Below are 20739 nucleotides of genomic sequence, written 5' to 3' on the forward strand. Positions count from 1 at the left end.
AAAACTTAATCTAGCATGTTTTGGTTCAAGGCTTTGTTTAAGATGGCCTCTTTCACCCACAGTCAAGATGGTGACTGACCCACTCCTTGGTCAGGATCACTCCCAGAAGCCCAAAGATGTGCCTTTGTTGTCTTGGGTGAAAGAGAGAACTTGGTTTTCTGCCACTTTCTTTTATAGTCCAATAAACCTTTAAAGTGGATTATTCTGAAGGTTACCCCTCAAAGTAAAGGTTATCCAAACAGTGAGGAAGGCAACATGCAGTCTGGTGGTGAAGAAGGCTCTGTGCTCTTTGGTCTCCCATTTGTTTGCTAAAATGCAAATTATTCTGTTTCCTGCCATCTCCTCCTCCTGCTGTCTTGAGGACCTGTTTACTACTTGTATGTAAATTGAGGTGTAAACACACATTCCTTTGTTTAGGATAGACCTGTTTAGCACCTTTTACTTAGGCAAGACTGTCTGGTTTTGGACAAGTGCTAATGTCATACAGGGGAAAAACCAAAGCAGCAATGGAATTTGGGAGAAGAGATTGCAAGCAACCTAGAAGGACGACAGAAAGAAGTGGTCGCAGGGTGTGTGTGTGTAAATACACTAATTTTTACTCCCAAAGTGTTAAATACTCAGCACTTTGAAAATCAGGCCACTTATTTTAGATGCTTAAATCTAGGAATTTAGGTTAGAAAATCTTGACCCAAGAATACATTTCAGAAGACTGATAGTTTGTTTTTAAATGCACTTGGCACTTAATGGTAGAGTGAAGCAACTATAAGTTTTCGAGAATGGATTAGGAGTGATTTTAACAGTAACACACATTTTCTCTCCATAGGAAGCTTTCTGTGGCTATGCCAAAGCAACAAGGATCTGTTTTGTGTCAGTGATCAGAATCCTCAGTTCCATCCTTCTTCAGTTCAGCTACCGCCTGATGCTGAAATGGTGTGTTATTCAGCCTGCCAGGATGCCATATGGGGTTTGGATAAACAAGGACAGGTCTTTATCCGAACACTTTCACCAAGTTGCCCATCTGGGATGCACTGGACAAAACTGGACCTTTCTCAGCTAGGTATGGCTTTTTGTGGTAAGCGAAAAGACTCAACTTATTTTTAAACAGATTTTTAAAAAAATTCTCTTGCATTTTTCATTGGCTTTGCAAATACCAATTTAAATTTTAAGATTTATTGGATTTAATAACACCTGAAAATAACTGCTGTATTAGTAAAGATGTATAATTTTCCAACTTTATAAAATGTCAGAAAAAATCCCATGGTTTTCCAATAACAGGCATGCTTTTAGATACCTTCATAGCAAAAGGCTAATATTAAGTGTTCACTGTTCACTTGATGGTATTTTGCAAAGGGTATTTTTTGTTTTGTTTTTATGTCGGTCTGATCTTATCAGGCAAAGCAGTCAGTACTTGGGTGGGAGCCCTTCAAGGAAAACTGTTTCAGAAAGCAGTGCCAGTGAGTCAGTTGGTGATGCTCTTCTGTTCAAGTTGATACTGAACTTATGCCTCAGCATGACATCGGGGACTATGGTGCTGCTGAAGTTGCTGTCTTTGGTTGGATGAGACATAAAACCGTAGTCCTTGATTGCTTGTGGTCATTAAAACGTTCTCCCAATATGACTCTCTTCATAAGCAATGGGGTGTCCTGGCTACTGAGCAGTTTAGCCAATTTTATTCTACATGTATATTTCTTTGATGTCTCTCTCAGTTGACGGTCTCTACTTCCTGTCCTAAAGTCTTTAATGTTGTGCACTGTTGATTAGCTGCCACACTATATTGTATGCAAATCTCCTGGAGACAAGTGAATTGATTCATGCGAAGGTGACATAATTAAGAATGAAGTCCATTCTAGTCACTTCCAAATTGGCTCTTAACTTCACATTTCCTTTGGGATGAAATTTTCTGCATTTGGCATAAGATCAAAGGTGAATTTTTTTTTAAAGTTGGATCAAAATCAGTTCAGCTGGTTTTAAGCTAGGCAAGCATAAGCAGCAGACTTCATTTAATGTAACATAATTATATAAACAGTTAACATTTTTAATCTTTATTATTATTTTTTTTAAATTAAGTTTTGCACAGAAAAAACATTGTCCATGTTTAAAGCGTCAAGTTTTCAGCATGGAATATGACCTATTTTTTTTAATTGGACTGACTCCCAGCTGCCAAGATGTCTTAAATTTGAATGCCTCTCAAGCTGTTTCACATTCACTGGTTCATGAGTGAGGCCACCAACAGGCTCCCTCACTTGCCTAGCAGGACTTTGGACCTCTTTTATAATCACTATTATTTTCTAGCAGTTTAGGTGATATTTCAATTTCATGGTTAATACCTAGCTGTTATAGCTTTTCCGTCAGTAGATGTCAAGCACTTTACAAAGGAGGTGTAGGTACCACTATCATCCTTTTACAGAAAGGGAAACCGAGGCACGGCAGTGAAGTAAGTTGCCCAAGATCACCCAGCAGACCTGGAGCAGAGCTTGGAATAGACCTTAGATCTCCCCAGTCCCACTCTGTTGCTACATACAATAGCCCACACTGCACTCGGTCCGTTTTGGTACATTTCTCGCTTCTGAGATATCCAGACTTATGTGACACATTAGATGTAAATCATGTGGTGATGGTGGTGGATCAGGGAGGTTTGTGATAGAAGACTCCAGACTGTACTAAGCAAATGATTCTTTAGCCTGAGAAACCTGTCCTTGGGAGCCAGTGAGCAGGGAGAGGGCTAGAGGATGGACACTAAAATATAAATTGGCTTATCAGCTGGGAGTCATTTCAGTCATTGCTACAATATGTAAACTCCTGAAAAGACTACAGGAACTCTCATGATGGGTCAGGAGTATTTAAACTGGTATTTTTCTTTCTTGGCATACATTGGTGGCTGCATAGAAAGTTTGATTAGTCATATCTTTACAGTGAATTATAGATGTTGTTGTAGTGTATCTTACAATAGTTGTAATGCACTATATGTGGGTTAACTGACTCAAATCACCTTAAATACCTTCTGGTATTAATTTCTATAAACAAAATTCTTAAATAGTCGACACATGATTTAAGGATTAAGACAGTGGTCTCCAACCTTTATATGCCCAAGATCACTTTTTGAATTTAAGGGCAACCCAGAATCTACCCCGCCCCGCTCACTCCATCCCCCACCCTCACTCACTTTCACCGGGCTGGGGTAGGGGGCTGGGGTTCAGGCGAGGGTGTGGGCTCTGGTCTGTGGCCGAGGGGTTCACAGTGTGGGAGGGGGCTCTGGGCTGAGCCTGGGGCAGGGGTTTGGGGTGCAGGAGGGGGTGTGGGGTGAAAGCCCTGGGAGGGAGTTTGGGTGCAGGAGGGGGCTCCGGGCTGGGGTAGAGTGTTGGGGTGCAGGAGGGTGTACAGGGTGCTGGCTCTGGGAGGGGGTTCAGGGTGCAGGAGGGGGTATGGGTTGCTGGCTCTGGGCAGGGGCTCAGGGCTGGGGCAGGAGTTCAGGGTGCAGGAGGGGGTATGGGGTGCTGGCTCCGGGAGGGGGCTGGGGTGTGGCCTCCTGCCAGGCAGCATTTACCTCTGGCAGCTCCCAGTTGGCAATGCAGCATAGCTCTGCTAAGGCAGGCTCCCTGCCTACCCCAACCTCACGCTGCTCCTGAAAAGAGCCAATGTGCCCCTGCGGCCCTTGGGGGAGAGGGATAGGGGGCATGTGGCTCCGCACGTTGCCCCTCTCTGCGAGCACTGCCCCCGCAGCTCCCAACGGCTGCAGCTCCCTATTCCCAGCCAATGGGAGCTGCGGGAGCGGTGCTTGCAGAGAAGTGCAGCACACGGAGGGAGAACCCTTGTCCCCCTGCCCGCGGGGCCACACTGGCCGCTTCCAGCAGTGGTGTGGGGCCGGGCCGGCAGGCAAGGAGCCTGCCTTAGCAGCAGCCCCGCTACATCACCAGAAATCGTGATTGACTCGGAGATCCTCTAGGATTGGCCAGTTGATCGCAATCGACCAGTTGATGACCACTGGATTAAGAAATGATTCCGTTATAGATCAGTTATCCATTGGGAGGGGGGGAAAGGCCAAGAAATCATTGACAGTAGCTGGTTGGTGCAATAAAACATCTTACATCATCTTGTTACCATTTTGGGACACAGTCCTTCAATTTAATGCATTCGGGTCCACCTCTGCAGTCAGTGGGGCTTTGTGCAGGCACAGCAATGCATCTACATGCAGTGAATTATTGAATCAGGTCTTTAGCTTGTTGCATTGTGGCCCAATAAATTTAATAACTATAAAATAATTGTCAAATCTAGATGCCAAATTTTATTCATGGAAAAGTTTTAAAAGTAGTAAACTGTCTTGAAACATTCATAAAACTGTTATAAAAAGAGATGCAGACTTTGGAATTGGATGAGTATGTTCCAAGGATAAATGCTGAAATATTTTGTATTATGTCAGTTGTACCTTTCTCCAGTCCCTACACTATGTACTGTAGAATAGTATCTGGTAAATTGTTTTGATTAAGGTTTTCACTATCAGTGTCAAGGTTTCTAAACACGGTAGAATGACCTTTACAATTCAACAGTAAACAATTTATCTGAATCACGCGTAGAGATACCTCTGTCCTCTTTTGTGGATGAATGGTGGTTAGCATGACCTTTCCCTAAGGCAGGGGTCGGCAACCTTTCAGAAGTGGTGTGCCAAGTCTTCATTTATTCACTCTAATTTAAGGTTTCGTGTGCCAGTAATACATTTTTAAGAAGGTCTCTCTCTATAAGTCTGTATTATGTAACTAAACTATTGTTAAGTATCAGAGGGGTAGCCATGTTACTTGCATCTGAAGAAGTGAGGTTCTTACCCACGAAAGCTTATGCTCCCAGTACTTCTGTTAGTCTCAAAGGTGCCACAGGACCCTCTGTTGCTTTAAACTATTGTTGTATGTAAAGTAAATAAGGTTTTTAAAATGTTTAAGAAGCTTAATTTAAAATTAAATTAAAATGCAGAGCGCCCTGGACCGAGGCAATGTGGGCGCCAGCAAAAATCCGCTCACATGCCGCCTTTGGCACGCATGCCATAGGTTGCCTACCCCTGCCCTAAAGTAAAAGCAATAAGAGAGGGGGAGGAAAAAAAAGCTGAAAATGTTTACATAATGATTGTATTTTGGCATGTCATATTTTACTTTAGAGGTTAGTAATACCAGCAATGCCATGGAAATGACATATGACTCCATGTTTGAGTGAGCTGATGCTTATTTGGATCAAAACATTTAAGCAGCTGAGATATCATGTAACAAAACTATTACTGTTTGTAGTTGTAGCCATGTTGGTCCCAGAATGAGAGACACAAGGTGGGTGAGGTAATATCTTTTATTTATTCTTCAGCTCTCTAGAACTTGAAAGTTTGTCTATTTCACCAACAGAAGCTGGTCCAATAAAATATATTCCCTTACCCACCTTCTCTCTCATAAAACTATTGCTGTCAGACATACTTTGTGCTGCAAGGAGTAATGAGGTTTTATTTAAATAGTGACTTTGTAGCTATATGACAGACCTCTAACTGCTAAATAAAAATAAAATAAATAAATAAATTAATGGAGATATCCCATCTCCTAGAACTGGAAGGGACCTTGAAAGGTCATCGAGTCCAGCCCCCTGCCTTCACTAGCAGGACCAAGTACTGATTTTTGCCCCAGATCCCTAAGTGGCCCCCTCAAGGATTGAACTCACAACCCTGGGTTTAGCAGGCCAATGCTCAAACCACTGAGCTATCCCTCCCCCCTGCTGTAGAAATTTGCTCCTGGCAATAGAATTTTGAACTTTGTGATTATTTTTATTATAATAGTAATAGTGTTAAAATAAAGGAGTTTAGAAATAAGCCATAAAATCTTTCCTTTTGAGCCAAAAAGCAGAAACAGTTAAATACCAAATAGTCTTGATATAGGAATGAATCTATTCACTATTATAACAAACTAAAAGTTAAGGCTGTATAGAACTCGTGTCTTTTGACTATAAGCTTTTAGCAATACATTGTAGAATCTGTACTCTGATAAATGCTATAAGCATACAATTTAAGGGTAAAGTTGCATCTTCTAATCAAAGTGATGAGTATTAAGTGATGTGCTTTATGAAGAGTTGGTTGCCAGACTTCACTCCCCCCCTCCCTCCCCCAGTGAACATTGTCGATTTAACAGGTATCCCAAACAGCAAACATTTAATAAACCAGTGAGATTTATTCTCAGATTCTTTAATTTGGCATCTGACCAAAGCATTCGGTATGCAGCCTAACAGCATTGTTAGTTCATGTCTTCCACTACTCAACATTGTGCATGCCTTTTTAACACTAGAAAAAAATCCAAATGTTAACTGTAATGGATAGTATGGATGTTTTTAAAAGTAAATGAATATGAAAGAGTAAGAATTCTCAAGATCACAGCATTTCAGTCTACAGTATCATATAGGCTTTCTTTCCCATCCTTATAAATCATAGACATTTCACAGCTTAATTTGATGGGTATTTTTAATCCGGTTGTGAAAGAGAGAGAGAAAATAAAATTAAGAACTCTGGAACACACTTGTTTCAGAGCTATATGCCTTCATGTAGCTTGTTTATTTAGGATTAAAGCATTGATAGTTTTCTTGTGACCACTATAAAATAAGAAAGTTGTGACACAAATAGGGAGACGCTTTTCAAATAGGTTTTATACTCAACACAAGTAATGAAGGCTTGTTAACCTTGAAATATTAACCCACCCTTAGCATTTGCTGGTAACATTTGGAATGTTCATTGCTGACATGTATTTATAGACCTAGATCATTAAGATTCTATAAGCATGACTAGCTGCAGAAGAGAGTTCACTTTAGGTTGCATGAAAGTTTGTCTCTCTAAGCATAGAAAAAAATATTTCATATGGTTTCTGCCTCTTACTCTCTGACGATAATCATTGGAATTACATTGTTCTCTAGCAGTAGTGATAGAACATGATGCACTGTCAAAATGTTGTTGATCAATGGCAGGATACTGCATGAAATAGGCGGTTTTAGACAGATGAGGAGAAATCACTAGAATAAACGCATGAAATGTAAATGAGATCTTCATTTTTTCCCCCATTTGCTTTCTAGTTAGACTGAAGTTTTATGCAAATGTTCTCCTTTTACCAAAATGTATAGATTATATTGATAACTTTTTGAATGTTAGTTTTTTAGAAATATTTCTGTAAAATTCTACAGTAGAGATTAGCTGAATTTTAAAAGTTCATGCCAAATTAACAACAGTCTCTTCATCATTAGGAGCTATAAAATTGACCAGTTTGGCATGTGGAAATCAGCACATCTGGGCGTGTGATACTAGTGGCGGCGTTTACTTCCGTGTAGGAACTCAGCCTCTAAACCCAAGTTTGATGCTTCCTGCGTGGATAATGATTGAGCCACCTGTACAGGTAAAACAGTGAATCATAACTTTTTTTATGTGGTAATTTAGTGATCTGCCTTGAAAATCAAGGAAGTTCAACGCTTTTCCTTCTGAAAAGGTGATAGATGGAGAACCGCAAAAAGTCTGAATTTAAGAACATAAAAATTGCCGTACTGGGTCAGACTAATGGTCCATCTAGCCCAGCATCCTGTCTCTGACAGTGGCCAGTACTAGAGCTTCAGGGGAAGTGTACAGAACAGGGCAGTTGGGATGATCCAACCCTGTCTTCCCCTCTCAGCTTCTGGCAGTCAGAGGTTGCATCCCTGACCATCTTGGCTAATAGCCATCAATGGACCTATACTCCATGAACTTACCTAGTTCTTCTTTTTTTTTTTTTTTTTTTTTTTTAAAACCAGTTATACTTTTGGCCATCACACATCCCATGGCAATGAGTTCCAAAAGTTAATCGTGCGTTGTGTGAAAAAGTACTTCCTCTTGTTTGTGTTAAACCTGCTGCCTGTTAATTTCATCGGGTGACACCTGGTTTTTGTATTGTGGTAAAGGGAAAATAACACTCTTCCCCCCCCCTCCCCCCCGGTTCATAATTTTATAGATCACTATCCTATCCCCTCTTAATAATTTTGTTTTTTTCTCTAAACTGAAGAGCCCTAATCTTTTTAGTCTCTCCTTATATGGAAACCATTCCATACCCCTGATTATCTTAGTTTCCCTTCTCTGAACCTTTTCCAGTTCCACTATATCCTTTCTGAGATGGGGAGACTGGAACTGGACACAATCTTCGAAGTGTGATTTATATAGTGGCATTATGATATTTTTGGTCGTACTTTCCTATCCCTTTCCTATTAGTTCCTAACAGTCTGTTGGCCTTTTTGTCTACTGCTGTGCATTGAGCTGAAGTTTTGAAAGAACTATCCACGATGATGCCAAGATCTCTTAATTGTATGGTAACCGCTCATTTAGACCCCATCATTTTAGATACATACCCTGTTTCCCCGAAAATAAGACAGTGTCTTATATTAATTTTTGCTCCCAAAGATGCGCTAGGTCTTATTTTCAGGGGATGTCTTATTTTTCAATGAAGAAGAATACGGTACACATTTTTTTGCCTTATTATCGGGGAGGTCTTATTATCGGGGGGATGCCTTATATTACAACGAGAGGCAAAACTGTAAGTAGGCCTTATTTTCGGAGGATGTCTTATTTTCGGGGAAACAGGGTAGTTGGAATTATTTTTTCCAGTGTCTATTACTTTGAACTTCTCAACACTGAATTTCAGGGGGGTGTCTGGGGTTGTTGCTTTTTAATTTGCTAGTTGAGCAAAAAATGGCTAATGTGAAGTTCTCGCTGTGAGAACCACAATCTTCCAGTCACATTAACAACATTACAGACTTTTTCTTGAATATTTTAAAATGTAGTGTTCTAAAAAAATCATAATATGGAATGAAGTTAAATCCCAGCATGTATAATTGCAATAGTTTTTTACATCATTCCCTTTTAGTGTTGCTTATCTCATGATAGCCAGCTGCCAGTTCCGCCTCCCTCAGGGGATTAGCAGTAGAAGGGGAGGAGGCAATAGAGAAATGAGGTACTCAGTTGCACCTCATCATTTAACACAGCAGTGCTCAGGCTCCTTGACTGCTCAGGGTTGATGGACATGAGCCAGACAGGTGGCCACTTTTGAAGAAGAGGGTGTTTTGCAAAGGAGAAGGGCAGACCAAGAAGTTACCACCAACTGTCCTTTGAACAATGACTATAGCAATAGGAGGTAGATTATGTCACTCGCCCTTCTATGGCTGCTGCATATGGTTCATTCTGACATAATCAATGAAAAGCATAGTTTCTGCCTATTGACTATGTAGTGTGACAGACCCAGACCAGTGGGGTACAGGAGTCTGGTAGAGGGCAAATATACTGGTCACTGGATGACTAGTTTTCTGTTCCCTGAGTGACCAGAGCAGGGGCTGCACTAAAGTAATCAGGAACCTGCTAGAACCAGTTAAGGCAGGTAGGCTAATTAGGACACCTGGAGCCAATTAAGAAGCTGCTGCTAGAATCAATTAAGGCAGGCTAATCAGGGCATCAGGGTTTTAAAAAGAGCTCACTTCAGTTTGTGGTGTGACTGTGAGGAGCTGGGAGCAAGAGGCGCAAGGAGCTGAGAGTGAGAGGGTGTGCTGCTGGAGGACTGAGGAGCACAAGCGTTATCAGACACCAGGAGGAAAGTCCTGTGGTGAGAATAAGGAAGGTGTTTGGAGGAGGCCATGGGGAAGTAGCCCAGGGAGTTGTAGCTGTCATGCAGCTGTTACAGGAGGCACTATAGACAGCTGCAGTCCACAGGGCCCTGGGCTGGAACCCGGAGTAGAGGGCAGGCCCGGGTTCCCCCCAAACCTCCCAATTGACCTGGACTGTGGGTTCTGCCAGAGGGGTAGGTCTCTGGGCTGTTCCCCAACCCACATGGTGAATCTCTGAGGCAAGAAAATCCGCCAATAAGCGCAGGATCCACCAAGATGGAGGAGGAACTTTGTCACAGTAGGAAAGGGGGTGGTGGGGGGGGGGGAAACCCAAACCCAATTTTGAGCTTTTCCCATAGGTAAAATTACTTAAAATAAAAACAAAAATTGAAAAGCACCACCAACCTGTTTTCTACTTTGAGCTTTCCAGCAGCAAAAATATCAAATTAAAGTAACCTCTGACAATCAGTTAGCTTTTATCAACTGGATAAGGCTGAACATCGAGTTACTTGCTACAGTTCCCAAAGCATCTGGGTGACAGTATCTTCCCATAAGATGCAGTGTTTCCAGCTGATAACTTTGCTCTGGGTATAAGAATGTAGTTCTTTCGTGTCCTCTTGCCAAATTTCAGCATTGCAAATTTAATAAGTCAATATCAAAAGGCAAAAAATTCAAACTCTTTCTTGCAGTGAAAATGGAAACTCATTGGTTACATAATAATCCTGAGGCAACTCCAGGGCATTAGATCAAGTCATTACAAGAGTATTAAAAGGGCAATTATTCATGCACATGTGAAGACTGAATGCAAAATAAGAAAATACATAAACTTTCAAATGGTAACGTAACATTTGACCAGCAAATGTAACAAATCAATGACTGATTAGTGAGCCCTTCAGGGAATAATACCTAGTTTACTGTTAGCTGCTCCTTAGTTGATATTTGTCCCTTAATTGACTTGACACAGAGTTTATACTGCATCACTATATATTCATAGCAGCAAGAGTATTGTCAGAAATATTTACCAATAGTTCAATCATATTTTCTGTTTAAAGAAGAAAATCAAAGGGCAAAACTGCATTTCAGCTGCTTGAGGTACAGAAGCTCTCTGAAAATATAGAATGTATGTAATTAGTTTTAAAATTCAATCTCACATGAATGTAAAAAATATGATCTTCTGTATTCCAGAGTTTAGGATTCATGAAGTGCCCATAAACTACAGGCTCTGCTTTAACAATGTCAGTGCTCAGAAGCTGTGCTATCATAGCTTTCCTCATATATCCACATTCAAGCAGTTTCATGGGCTATATTCAGAAACAATGCAGTTTTGAGAAGACTTTAATCAAAATAAAATCAGCTAACAATTAAACCGCACCTCTGCTTTTAAGAAAGGTGAATCTGATTAGCTAATCTAAAACGGATATGTAGGCATTCCTGTTCTCTTCATCTCTCCATCTTCTTCCCCACAGTCTGGACGATGATTGCTCTGCCACTTCATGTAAAAGATCTGCTATATCACATGTTGTTTCATTCTTTCCTGTCTTATCCAACACCTTCGAATTGTGATCAGCAAGAAGACTAGATTAAGTGCTGGAAAATCTTGAACAGTGGTTTTCTAGACTTCTGTCTGTTCCATTTTGTAGTTTCTACACTTCTAAAAGTTACAAAACGTGTTTAAAGCTGTCAATGATACCTTTGCCCTAAGGGAGCTGCTATACAAGGCCGTTGACTAGACTGGTCAAAAACCTCTCTTCGTGGTATGATTTGACTATGGCAAATACAGAAAGCTTTTCATTTTATTGCTTATATGCAATACAAAGATAATGCTACACTATATCATGTGTCCAGCTATACAGTGTTATAGAATGTTTATGAAATATAAATATAAATTTAGTGCTTCCAAGACACCCAGTCTAAAGAAATAATAAAGTAGATGCAGAATTACAAAAATAAACAGAGAAAAGCAATTCACCTACTAATCTCTACTCTGCTTTATAACAAAGACATTGTGGAGAGAAGGTGGAATGAAGTTACTATGTTTAAACCAAGTTTTTCATTTAATCTCTGGCTAGCGTTGAAGGGAAAGGATTTACCTAATTAGATGGCTACTATTTGACCATTTTGTGTAACTGCCATCCGCTTTCTTTAATTAGCAGATGAATACTGCTGAAGTTCATGTAATTGGCTGTAAATGATCTCTTGTCTGATATCAGAGGGGTAGCCGTGTTAGTCTGGATCTGTAAAAAGCAACAAAGAGTCTTGTGGCACCTTATAGACTAACAGATGTATTGGAGCATAAGCTTTCGTGGGTGAATCCCATTTTGTCAGACACGAAGTGGGATTCACCCACGAAAGCTTATGCTCCAATACATCTGTTAGTCTATAAGGTGCCACAGGACTCTTTGTTGCTTCTTGTAGTCTGCGTTAGTGAATCCTGAAGACTTTTCTACATTTCCTCTAAGCAGTCTACTTCTGACAATCATAAGCTCCTTGGGGCAGGCACATGCATTTTGTTCTGTTTGTACTATACCTAGCACAATGGGATCCTGGTCCATGATTAGGGCTTGTAAGCACACAGGAGAACAAACAATAAATCTATGTACTTTTGTCTGATCTTTCAACTTGACTTTATCACCAGCAGAAAACTTACCCATTTTAGCATAGTTAGAATGCTAAGATGATTTTCTTCACAAATGTTAAAAATCTATGACCCATTCACATTTCATTGTGTATCATAACCAATCCTTAAAACTGGCTTAGAAGAAACATTACTGTAAACAGGTTTCAGAGTAGCAGCCGTGTTAGTCTGTATCTGCAAAAAGAACAGGAGTACTTGTGGCACCTTAGAGACTAACAAATTTATTAGAGCATAAGCTTTCGTGGACTACAGCCCACTTCTTCGGATGCATATAGAGTGAAACATATATTGAGGAGATATATATATACACACACATACAGAGAGCATGAACAGGTGGGAGTTGTCTTACCAACTCTGAGAGGCCAATTAAGTAAGAGAAAAAAACTTTTGAAGTGATAATCAAGCTAGCCCAGTACAGACACTTTGATAAGAAGTGTGAGAATACTTACAAGGGGGGAGAGATTCAATGTTTGTAATGGCTCAGCCATTCCCAGTCCTTATTCAGTCCTGAGTTGTAAACAACAGAAAAACTTCAAAAACAGACTCCAACGAGAGACTGCTGAGCTGGAATTGATATGCAAACTAGATACAATCAACTCAGGATTGAATAAGGACTGGGAATGGCTGAGCCATTACAAACATTGGTTTCAGAGTAGCAGCCGTGTTAGTCTGTATCCGCAAAAAGAACAGGAGTACTTGTGGCACCTTAGAGACTAACAAATTTATTAGAGCATAAGCTTTCGTGGACTACAGCCCACTTCTTCGGATGCAAACATTGAATCTATCTCCCCTTGTAAGTATTCTCACACTTCTTATCAAAGTGTCTGTACTGGGCTAGCTTGATTGTCACTTCAAAAGTTTTTTTCTCTTACTTAATTGGCCTCTCGGAGTTGGTAAGACAACTCCCACCTGTTCATGCTCTCTGTGTGTGTGTGTGTGTGTGTGTGTGTGTGTGTGTATATATCTCCTCAATATATGTTTCACTCTATATGCATCCGAAGAAGTGGGCTGTAGTCCACGAAAGCTTATGCTCTAATAAATTTGTTAGTCTCTAAGGTGCCACAAGTACTCCTGTTCTTATTACTGTAAACAGTGAAAGGTAAACAGTTAAGTGGCAAAGTTTGCAGACGATACAAAATTGCTCAAGATAGTTGAGTCCAAAGCTGACAGCAAAGAGTTACAAGGGGTCTCACAAAACTCTGGGATTGGGCAAGAAAATGGCAGATTAAATTCCGTGTTGATCAATGTACAGTAATGCACATGGGAAAACACAATTCTGACTATGCATACAAAATGATTGGGTCTAAATTAGCTGTTACTATTCATGAAAGGGATCTTGGAGTTATAGCGGATAGTTCTCTCAAAACATCTGCTCTATGTGCAGCAGCAGCAGTCAAAAAGCTAACAATGTTAGGAACCATGAGGAAATGAATAATAAGACAGAACATATAATGTCACTATATAAATCCATGGTATGCCCACACCTTGAATACTGTGTGAAATTTTGGTCACCCCATCTCAAAAAAAGACTTATTAGAATTGGGGGAAAAGTACAGAGAAGGGCGACAAAAATGATTGGGGTATGGAACAGCTTCCATATGAGGAGAGGTTAGACTGAGATTGCTCATCTTAGAAAAGAGACAACTAAAGTGGAATATGATAGAAGTCTCTCAAATCATAAATGGTGTGGAGAAAGTGACTGTTTACTCCTTCATGTAACCCAAGATCCAGGGGTCACCTAATGAAATTAATAGGCAGTAGGCTTAAAATAAACATAAGGATGTGCTTCTTCATACAACACACAGTCAACTGGTGGAACTCATTGCTAGGGAATGCTGTGAAGGCCAAAAGTATAACTGAGTTCAAAAAAGAATTTGATAAGTTCAAGTAGGATAGGTCCATCAATGGCAATTACCAAGATGGTCAGGTACAAAACCCCATGCTCTCGGTGTCCTTAAGCATCTGACTGCCAGAAACTTGAACTGGACAAGAGGGACTGGATCATCCAATAATTGCCCTGTTCTGTTCATTCCCTCTGAAGTATCTGGCACTGGCCACTGTTGGAAGACAGGGTACTGGGCTAGATGAACCATTGGTCTGACCCGGTAAGGCTGTTCAAAGTTTTTTCAAAGTTTCAGCAGAACCAGTGCCAGCCCTCTTTAGCCATGTGGGACCTATTCAAGGCAGTGATGGGGGAGAAGATTTTCCTAGAGGACTGTCTTTTTCAATTGGGGGGGGGGGGGGGGTAAGGCAAACAATGACTTGGCAATACTTCACATGAATGTTTTAGTCAGTGCATGTTATAGATAAATGAAACTGGTTAAATACAGCTTATCAAGGCTCCCACTAAAGTGGCTTATTCAGCTGATGTAGAATTCCATAGTGTCTCGTTTCAAGTATTTGCTTTTCCTTAATATCAGCGTTTTATTCTGTTAGAAACCATCTTTGTAGTTGAAGTATTTTAATTAGCAGGCAATCATTCATATACACGTGCACGCACATACACACACTCACTCTTTCAACACTTTTTAATAAAAACTGTTGAAAGTATCAGTTTCAAACTGATTCCATTGTCCAGTGAGAGAGAGAATTTTCCTCTTCCTACCAGTCAAGAAAGCCAATATTAACATACTCTAAGCTGCTTTTGCTAAGAATTCTAGCCTTCCAGTATTTTTTGTTTTCAGATATTGCTGCCATCATGGTGCAGGAAGTATGTGTGCAGTCTGTCACGTGTTTGATAGCTACTCTTATCGGTACCAAAAATGTTTTCACCACACCCTAAAGACTCTGGGACTAGATTACTGCAGTGCATGGTGATGTTTTTCTGTGTGTTACTTTTAAAAACATTCATCTTAAACTGATATTTTCACTTTCTTCTCTTTAGGCTATTTGCCCAAAAAGCAAGTGTTTACCTTGAAATTAACACGCTTGTTCAATATAGTAATTTTTAATAAATATCTTTAAAAAAAAAAATGAAGGTTGGGAGTGTGTGTGTGGGGGGGGGGGGGGGGGAGGAGACACCATTCCTCCTTCAAATATCCATTTGCTTGTTACTTCAAATCAAATCAGGGCTCTTGAAATGCACCTGCGCATTCATCTGTTGACATATTTTCACCAATATATTCTGTGAATTATTTTAATCAGATAAATCTATGCCTTGCTATTTAAAAAAAATATTCCTTAACCATTCTCTTTACAGGATTAAGTAACTGAAAAGAATCTTCAACTTCTAACTTGTCTCTGGCACAGCTTTCTATAAAATGTTTAGAACAAGGTACTTAAATATATGCCTTCACTTGAGTGGAACTACTCACGTACTTAAAGTTAGGTGTGTGATGGAATACTTGCTGGATACGGGCTTTTCATGCGAGATTTAGAGAGAAAATGATTCATCCTACCATAAATTAATTCACAAAAAATTGTAATTAAAGCACCAGTTTCTGGATGCTTGAGAGAGTCAGTGCTGCTCTTTTCAGAGTAGGCTTAAGCTCATCTGATTTTAAAGGCCAAGAAGGACTGGATCTAGTCAGTACTGAAGTGTGAGACCTTCAAAGGGACAAAGTCTGTAGAACAAGAGTATCTTTTGAGCAACGTTTGCTTGTAGTTTTCAGATTGGACTAGTAATAATGGACACAGATTCTTGTCTTCGGGTGCAGATATTCCTGGTTCATTGTTTTTGTTAGGAAAGATTAATCAAGATTTATTTTTTACTCACCAACTTTCTGTATTCTGCAATGGCCAGATCAGGCATAATGACTGTTCTAGGTGGAACACATTGTTAATACTTACTATAGCTGTTCAGCTGTCTTTATATGCATTTAACTGTGGTAGAGAGAGAGAGAGAGCAGGTTTACTATAAGATCCTGTTTTCAAAGGTTTATAACTTTTTCATTCAAAGGGTAACTTCGAAAATTTTACTGTTCACTTAAGGGGAAATGGGTTGGTTGGTGGGTGTTTTTTGTGTGTGTGGGGGGGAAGTTTGAAGAAAACCTGTCCAACAGTACTGGAGTGGTGGATCTTTAAAGAAACACATGCTACTTTTTTTTTTTTTTTTTTTTTTTTTTACACTGGAATTTTTTTCACAATGTTAATGTGATGGGTTGGATCACAGAAACCCCCTTGGGAGCTGCCACCTGATGTGCCAAGACTACCTCTGTTCCTGTTTTCCCTGCCAGCTCACGACTCCAGCACCCTGTCTTGCCGAGCCAGACACTCGGGTCTGCTCCAACAAAGACCCAGGATCTGAATTACTTGCCCCAAAGCTTCAGGTTTACCTGAAAACAGCTCACAGAAGTGTGCTTGTCTTTAGCACTCAGATGCCCAACTCCCAATGGGGTCTAAGTCCAAATAAATCCGTTTTACCCTGTATAAAGCTTATGCAGGCTAAACTCATCAATTGTTCGCCCTCTATAACACTGATAGAGAGAGATGCACAGTTGTTTGCTCCCCCAGGTATTAATACATACTCTGAGTTAATTTAATAAAGAAAAAGTGATTTTATTAAATACAGGAAGTAGGATTTAAGTGGTTCCAAGTAGTAACAGACAGAAAGTAAGTCACCAAGCAAAATAAAATAAAATGCGCAAATTTATGTCTAATCAATCTGAATACAGATAATCTCACCCTCAGAGATACTTCAGTAAGTTTTTTTCCTCAGACTGGACCCCTTCCAGGCCTGGGCACAATTCTTTCCCCTGGTACAGCTCTTGTTCCAGCTCAGGTGGTAGCTAGGGCATTCTTCATTATGGCGCCTCTCACTCCCTTTGTTCTGTTCCACCCCTTTATGTGTCTTTTGCGTAAGGTGGGAACCCTTTGTCTCTCTGGGTTTCCACCCCCCTCACTGGAAAAGCACCAGGTTAAAGATGGATTCCAGTTCAGGTGACATGATCACATGTCACTGCAAGACTTCATTACCCACTTGCCAGCACACACACATACAGGAAGACTCACAGGTAAAACACAGCCATCTGCAGACAATGGTCCTGGTTAATGGGAGTCATCAAGATTCCAAACCACCATTAATGGCCCACACTTTGCATAATTACAATAGGCCCTCAGTTATATTTTATATTTCTAGTTTTAGATACAAGAGTGGTACATTTATACTAATAGGATGACCACACTCAGTAGATTATAAGCTTTGTAATGATACCTTACAAGAGACCTTTTGCATGAAGCATATCCCAGTTATCATATTTTTATAAAACCATATAGACTGCACAACGTCACAGTTAATCTTTAAAATCTCAGCCTTTAGTCATAGTAACAGTTTTTTTTTTCTTCTTCTTGCACCAAAGTCAGAAAGCTCAGCACACAAACCTTATCCCTGCCCTGCTGTGCCTGTGCATTACAGTAGAGTTTCTTGTGTGTGGTGGAATTGTAGCCATATTGGTCTCAATTGACAGACTCAGAGACTTGCTTCCATGAGGTTTTTTGCAGTGTAGACGTACCCTACATCCTTAATACTATAAAGACACCTATAACTGTCACTTTAAGCTTATGAGCAGTCCTGCTGAAACCAATGGAGCTATTCATGTGCTTAAAGTTAAACAAGAGTGTGCACCTGAGGGGTGCCTCAGCTTCTCCACTTGGACTTGTGCTCAAACGTGAGCTGTTTCAAGCAGCTGAGATTAAAAAAATAATTAAAACAAAACAAAAACCCTCTTCAAGGCTTCTCCTGGTTGTCCTCTCAAATGTGAATCAGGTTAAAGCAAGTATGGAAATTATGCTGGTCTTGTATTCAGAGCTATATTCAGTTCTGGATCAATGGCTGTTTAAAGAAGACCCTAACCCTAATCTGTGATTTTAATGGAATATCTAGTTTTGCTCTGTCTCTATAAATGGCTTCGCAAGGTCACTTGTATTTATTTTGGTGAGTTTGGAGAGTGAGAAACTACGGTGTTGGCTTGTAAAATTAACAGGGTTCTGTTTACCGTCTCCATTGTGGCATTGGCAGCACAAACTTCTTAAGAATGTTTAAATAACATGGATTAACACTTTTAAAAACTGCTTTGATAATGACCATTACCACATACAGCATAGAAGAGAGCTGAAACTAGAATCTAGAGTGCTTGCTTCTCTGGGAAATCCCCTCCTTTCTTCAATGAGGCATCCTATACTTTCCAAAACTATGGAGGTGATCTTATTGAGGTTCAGAAGTTTTAAATGCTGAGGACTGAGGTCCACATATGAACTAGTTTGTGTATTGCAATCCCTTTATTTTCAAGTGCAATTACTATAACTGTAGGTGCAAATCTGGTATTTGGGCATGCAAATAGATTTTTAGGTATTTAGTGCCCAAATTGGGCGTGCAGTTTTAGTAATTGTGCCACTGTAGGTCTGCATGCAAAAATACACATGCATGTTTGCATGCCAAAGTACTCCTACCTTTTGGAAAGTTGATCCTTGATAGTCTAGTACTAAAACTAAATAAAACAACTTCATATCCAAATAGTATTTCTATTGCAACCATATACCTGCATTTAGCACTCCTATTTCGCTCAAGCATTAAGGTGATCTGGAAGTGAAAGGATTCAAATATAATACCAGCAAAATATTTTAAAACTCTCTCTAAAATATTCATAGTGGCTTTTCTGTAAAATGTTAACATACACAAAATACATGATGAGATGTGATGGTATAAGGACTTTATTAGCAATCCTTTAGGATGACTTGTATAACTCTCACCTTTGTGAGTAATGAAGCTACGCCCATAAAAGCATTATACTACCCCACGCTGTGTTCTGTTTGGTGTGGGTGGCTGGCAGTGCCAGTGCATATACACAGTAGAAATAGTTTGAAAATTGTCTTTGTTGTCACTCATATTAATTTGCTTGGCTTTAATGTTTTTTTTTTCTAGCTTTGCCCCACTTGTTATCTTAAGCATATAGAAAATAAGCAAGCCAAAAGCATGGATGTGTGGTTGGACAGTTTTTAAAGCATGTTAGTTAGTCCTGATGAGATATCTTGTAAGGAAAGAGTTTGAGAAATATATTGTACTGAATATTCTTTAGCGAGAACTTTTGGATTAGTTGAGCAGGAAGACGACAATTTTGGCACCGGTTTCAGAGTAGCAGCCATGTTAGTCTGTATCCACAAAAAGAACAGGAGTACTTGTGGCACCTTAGAGACTAACAAATTTATTTGAGCATAAGCTTTCATGGGCTACAGCCAACTTCATCAGATGCATAGAATGGAACATCTAGTAAGAAATAAATACACACACACACACAGAACATGAAAGGTGGAAGTAGCCATATCAACTCTAAGAGGCTAATTAATTAAGATGAGCTATTATCAGCAGGAGAAAAAAAACTTTTGTAGTGATAATCAAGATGGCCCATTTTAGATTGTTGACAAGAAGGTGTGAGGATACTTAACATGGGGAAATAGATTCAATATTTGTAATAACCCAGCCACTCCCAGTCTCTCGTCAAACCCAAGTTAATGGTATCTAGTTTGCATATTAATTCAAGCTCAGGAGTTTCTCATTGGAGTCTGTTTCTGAAGCTTTTCTGTTGCAAAATTGCTGCCTTTAAGTCTGTTACTGAGTGATCAGACAGGTTAAAGTGTTCTCCTACTGGTTTTTGAATGTTATGATTCCTGATGTCAGATTTGTGTCCATTTATTCTTTTGCGTAGAGACTGTCCGGTTTGGCCAATGTACATGGCAGAGGGGCATTGCTGGCACATGATGGCAAATATCACATTGGTAGATGTGCAGGTGAACGAGCCCCTGATGGAGTGGCTAATATGATTAGGTCCTATGATGGTGTCATTTGAATAAATATGTGGACAGAGTTTGCATCGGTCTTTGTTGCAAGGATAGGTTCCTGGGTTAGCGTTTTTGTTGTATTGTGTGTGGTTGCTCGTGAATATTTGCTTCAGGTTGAGGGGCTGTCTGTAAGCGAGGACTGTCTGTCTCCCAAGATCTGTGAGAGTGAGGAATCCTCTTTCAGGATAGGTTGTAGATCTTTGATTCGCTGGAGAGGTTTTTTTTGGGGTGTGGTTTTTTTTTTTTTTTTTTTGTTTTTTTTTGTAAATTGCACGGCAGAAGTGCAGGGGGAAAAAATGAAAAGGCACAGAGGGGTGGGTGGGTGGGCAGGGATTGGAGAGCAAGCACTAGCCTTCCTGGCAGGAGCCATGTAGCTTTTGTTCTTTTTGCAGATTAGTCATGTGCTTCTTCAGGGATTTCCTCAAGGAAAATATATTTCTCAGTGGCCCAAATAAAGCCTGTTAAATCTTGGAAATGGCTGGAGTGGGGGTGGGTGTTGGAGAGCCCATCCCGCACTCACCCTACAATGGTGGCTCCTGTCTGGGTGCCACTCAGATTTGGCTGGTCTGCCCCTCTATCTCAATCTACAGAGGGGCAGATGTGGAAAGCTGGGATCAGCCTCTCAGAATGCAAGCTGCCACTGCAGCATGAGTATGGGATGGGTTTGCTGTCCAAGTCTCCCCCCACCTCCAGTCTTTTCCAAGATTTCACTGACT

The 20739-nt window shown here is 40.2% G+C and overlaps 1 protein-coding gene across 8 annotated transcripts in view; it reads left to right on the plus strand.

Annotated features, from left to right (window-relative positions):
• Nucleotides 1–20739, plus strand: part of TECPR2 (tectonin beta-propeller repeat containing 2) — a 69515-nt gene that overhangs the window by 37116 nt on the left and 11660 nt on the right. For 3 of the 8 annotated variants that reach the window (XM_008168175.4, XM_008168177.4, XM_065593636.1), the window contains exons 16-17: nt 824–1072; nt 7246–7394. In XM_008168175.4, coding sequence (XP_008166397.2) covers nt 824–1072; nt 7246–7394 — 398 coding nt within the window. The remainder of the gene's footprint in view (nt 1–823; nt 1073–7245; nt 7395–20739) is intronic. The other 5 variants (XM_008168176.4, XM_005285774.5, XM_065593637.1 and 2 more) reach the window with 3 other exon arrangements.

The sequence above is a fragment of the Chrysemys picta genome, chromosome 4, assembly GCF_011386835.1.
Source record: "Chrysemys picta bellii isolate R12L10 chromosome 4, ASM1138683v2, whole genome shotgun sequence".
NCBI lineage: Eukaryota > Metazoa > Chordata > Testudines > Emydidae > Chrysemys > Chrysemys picta.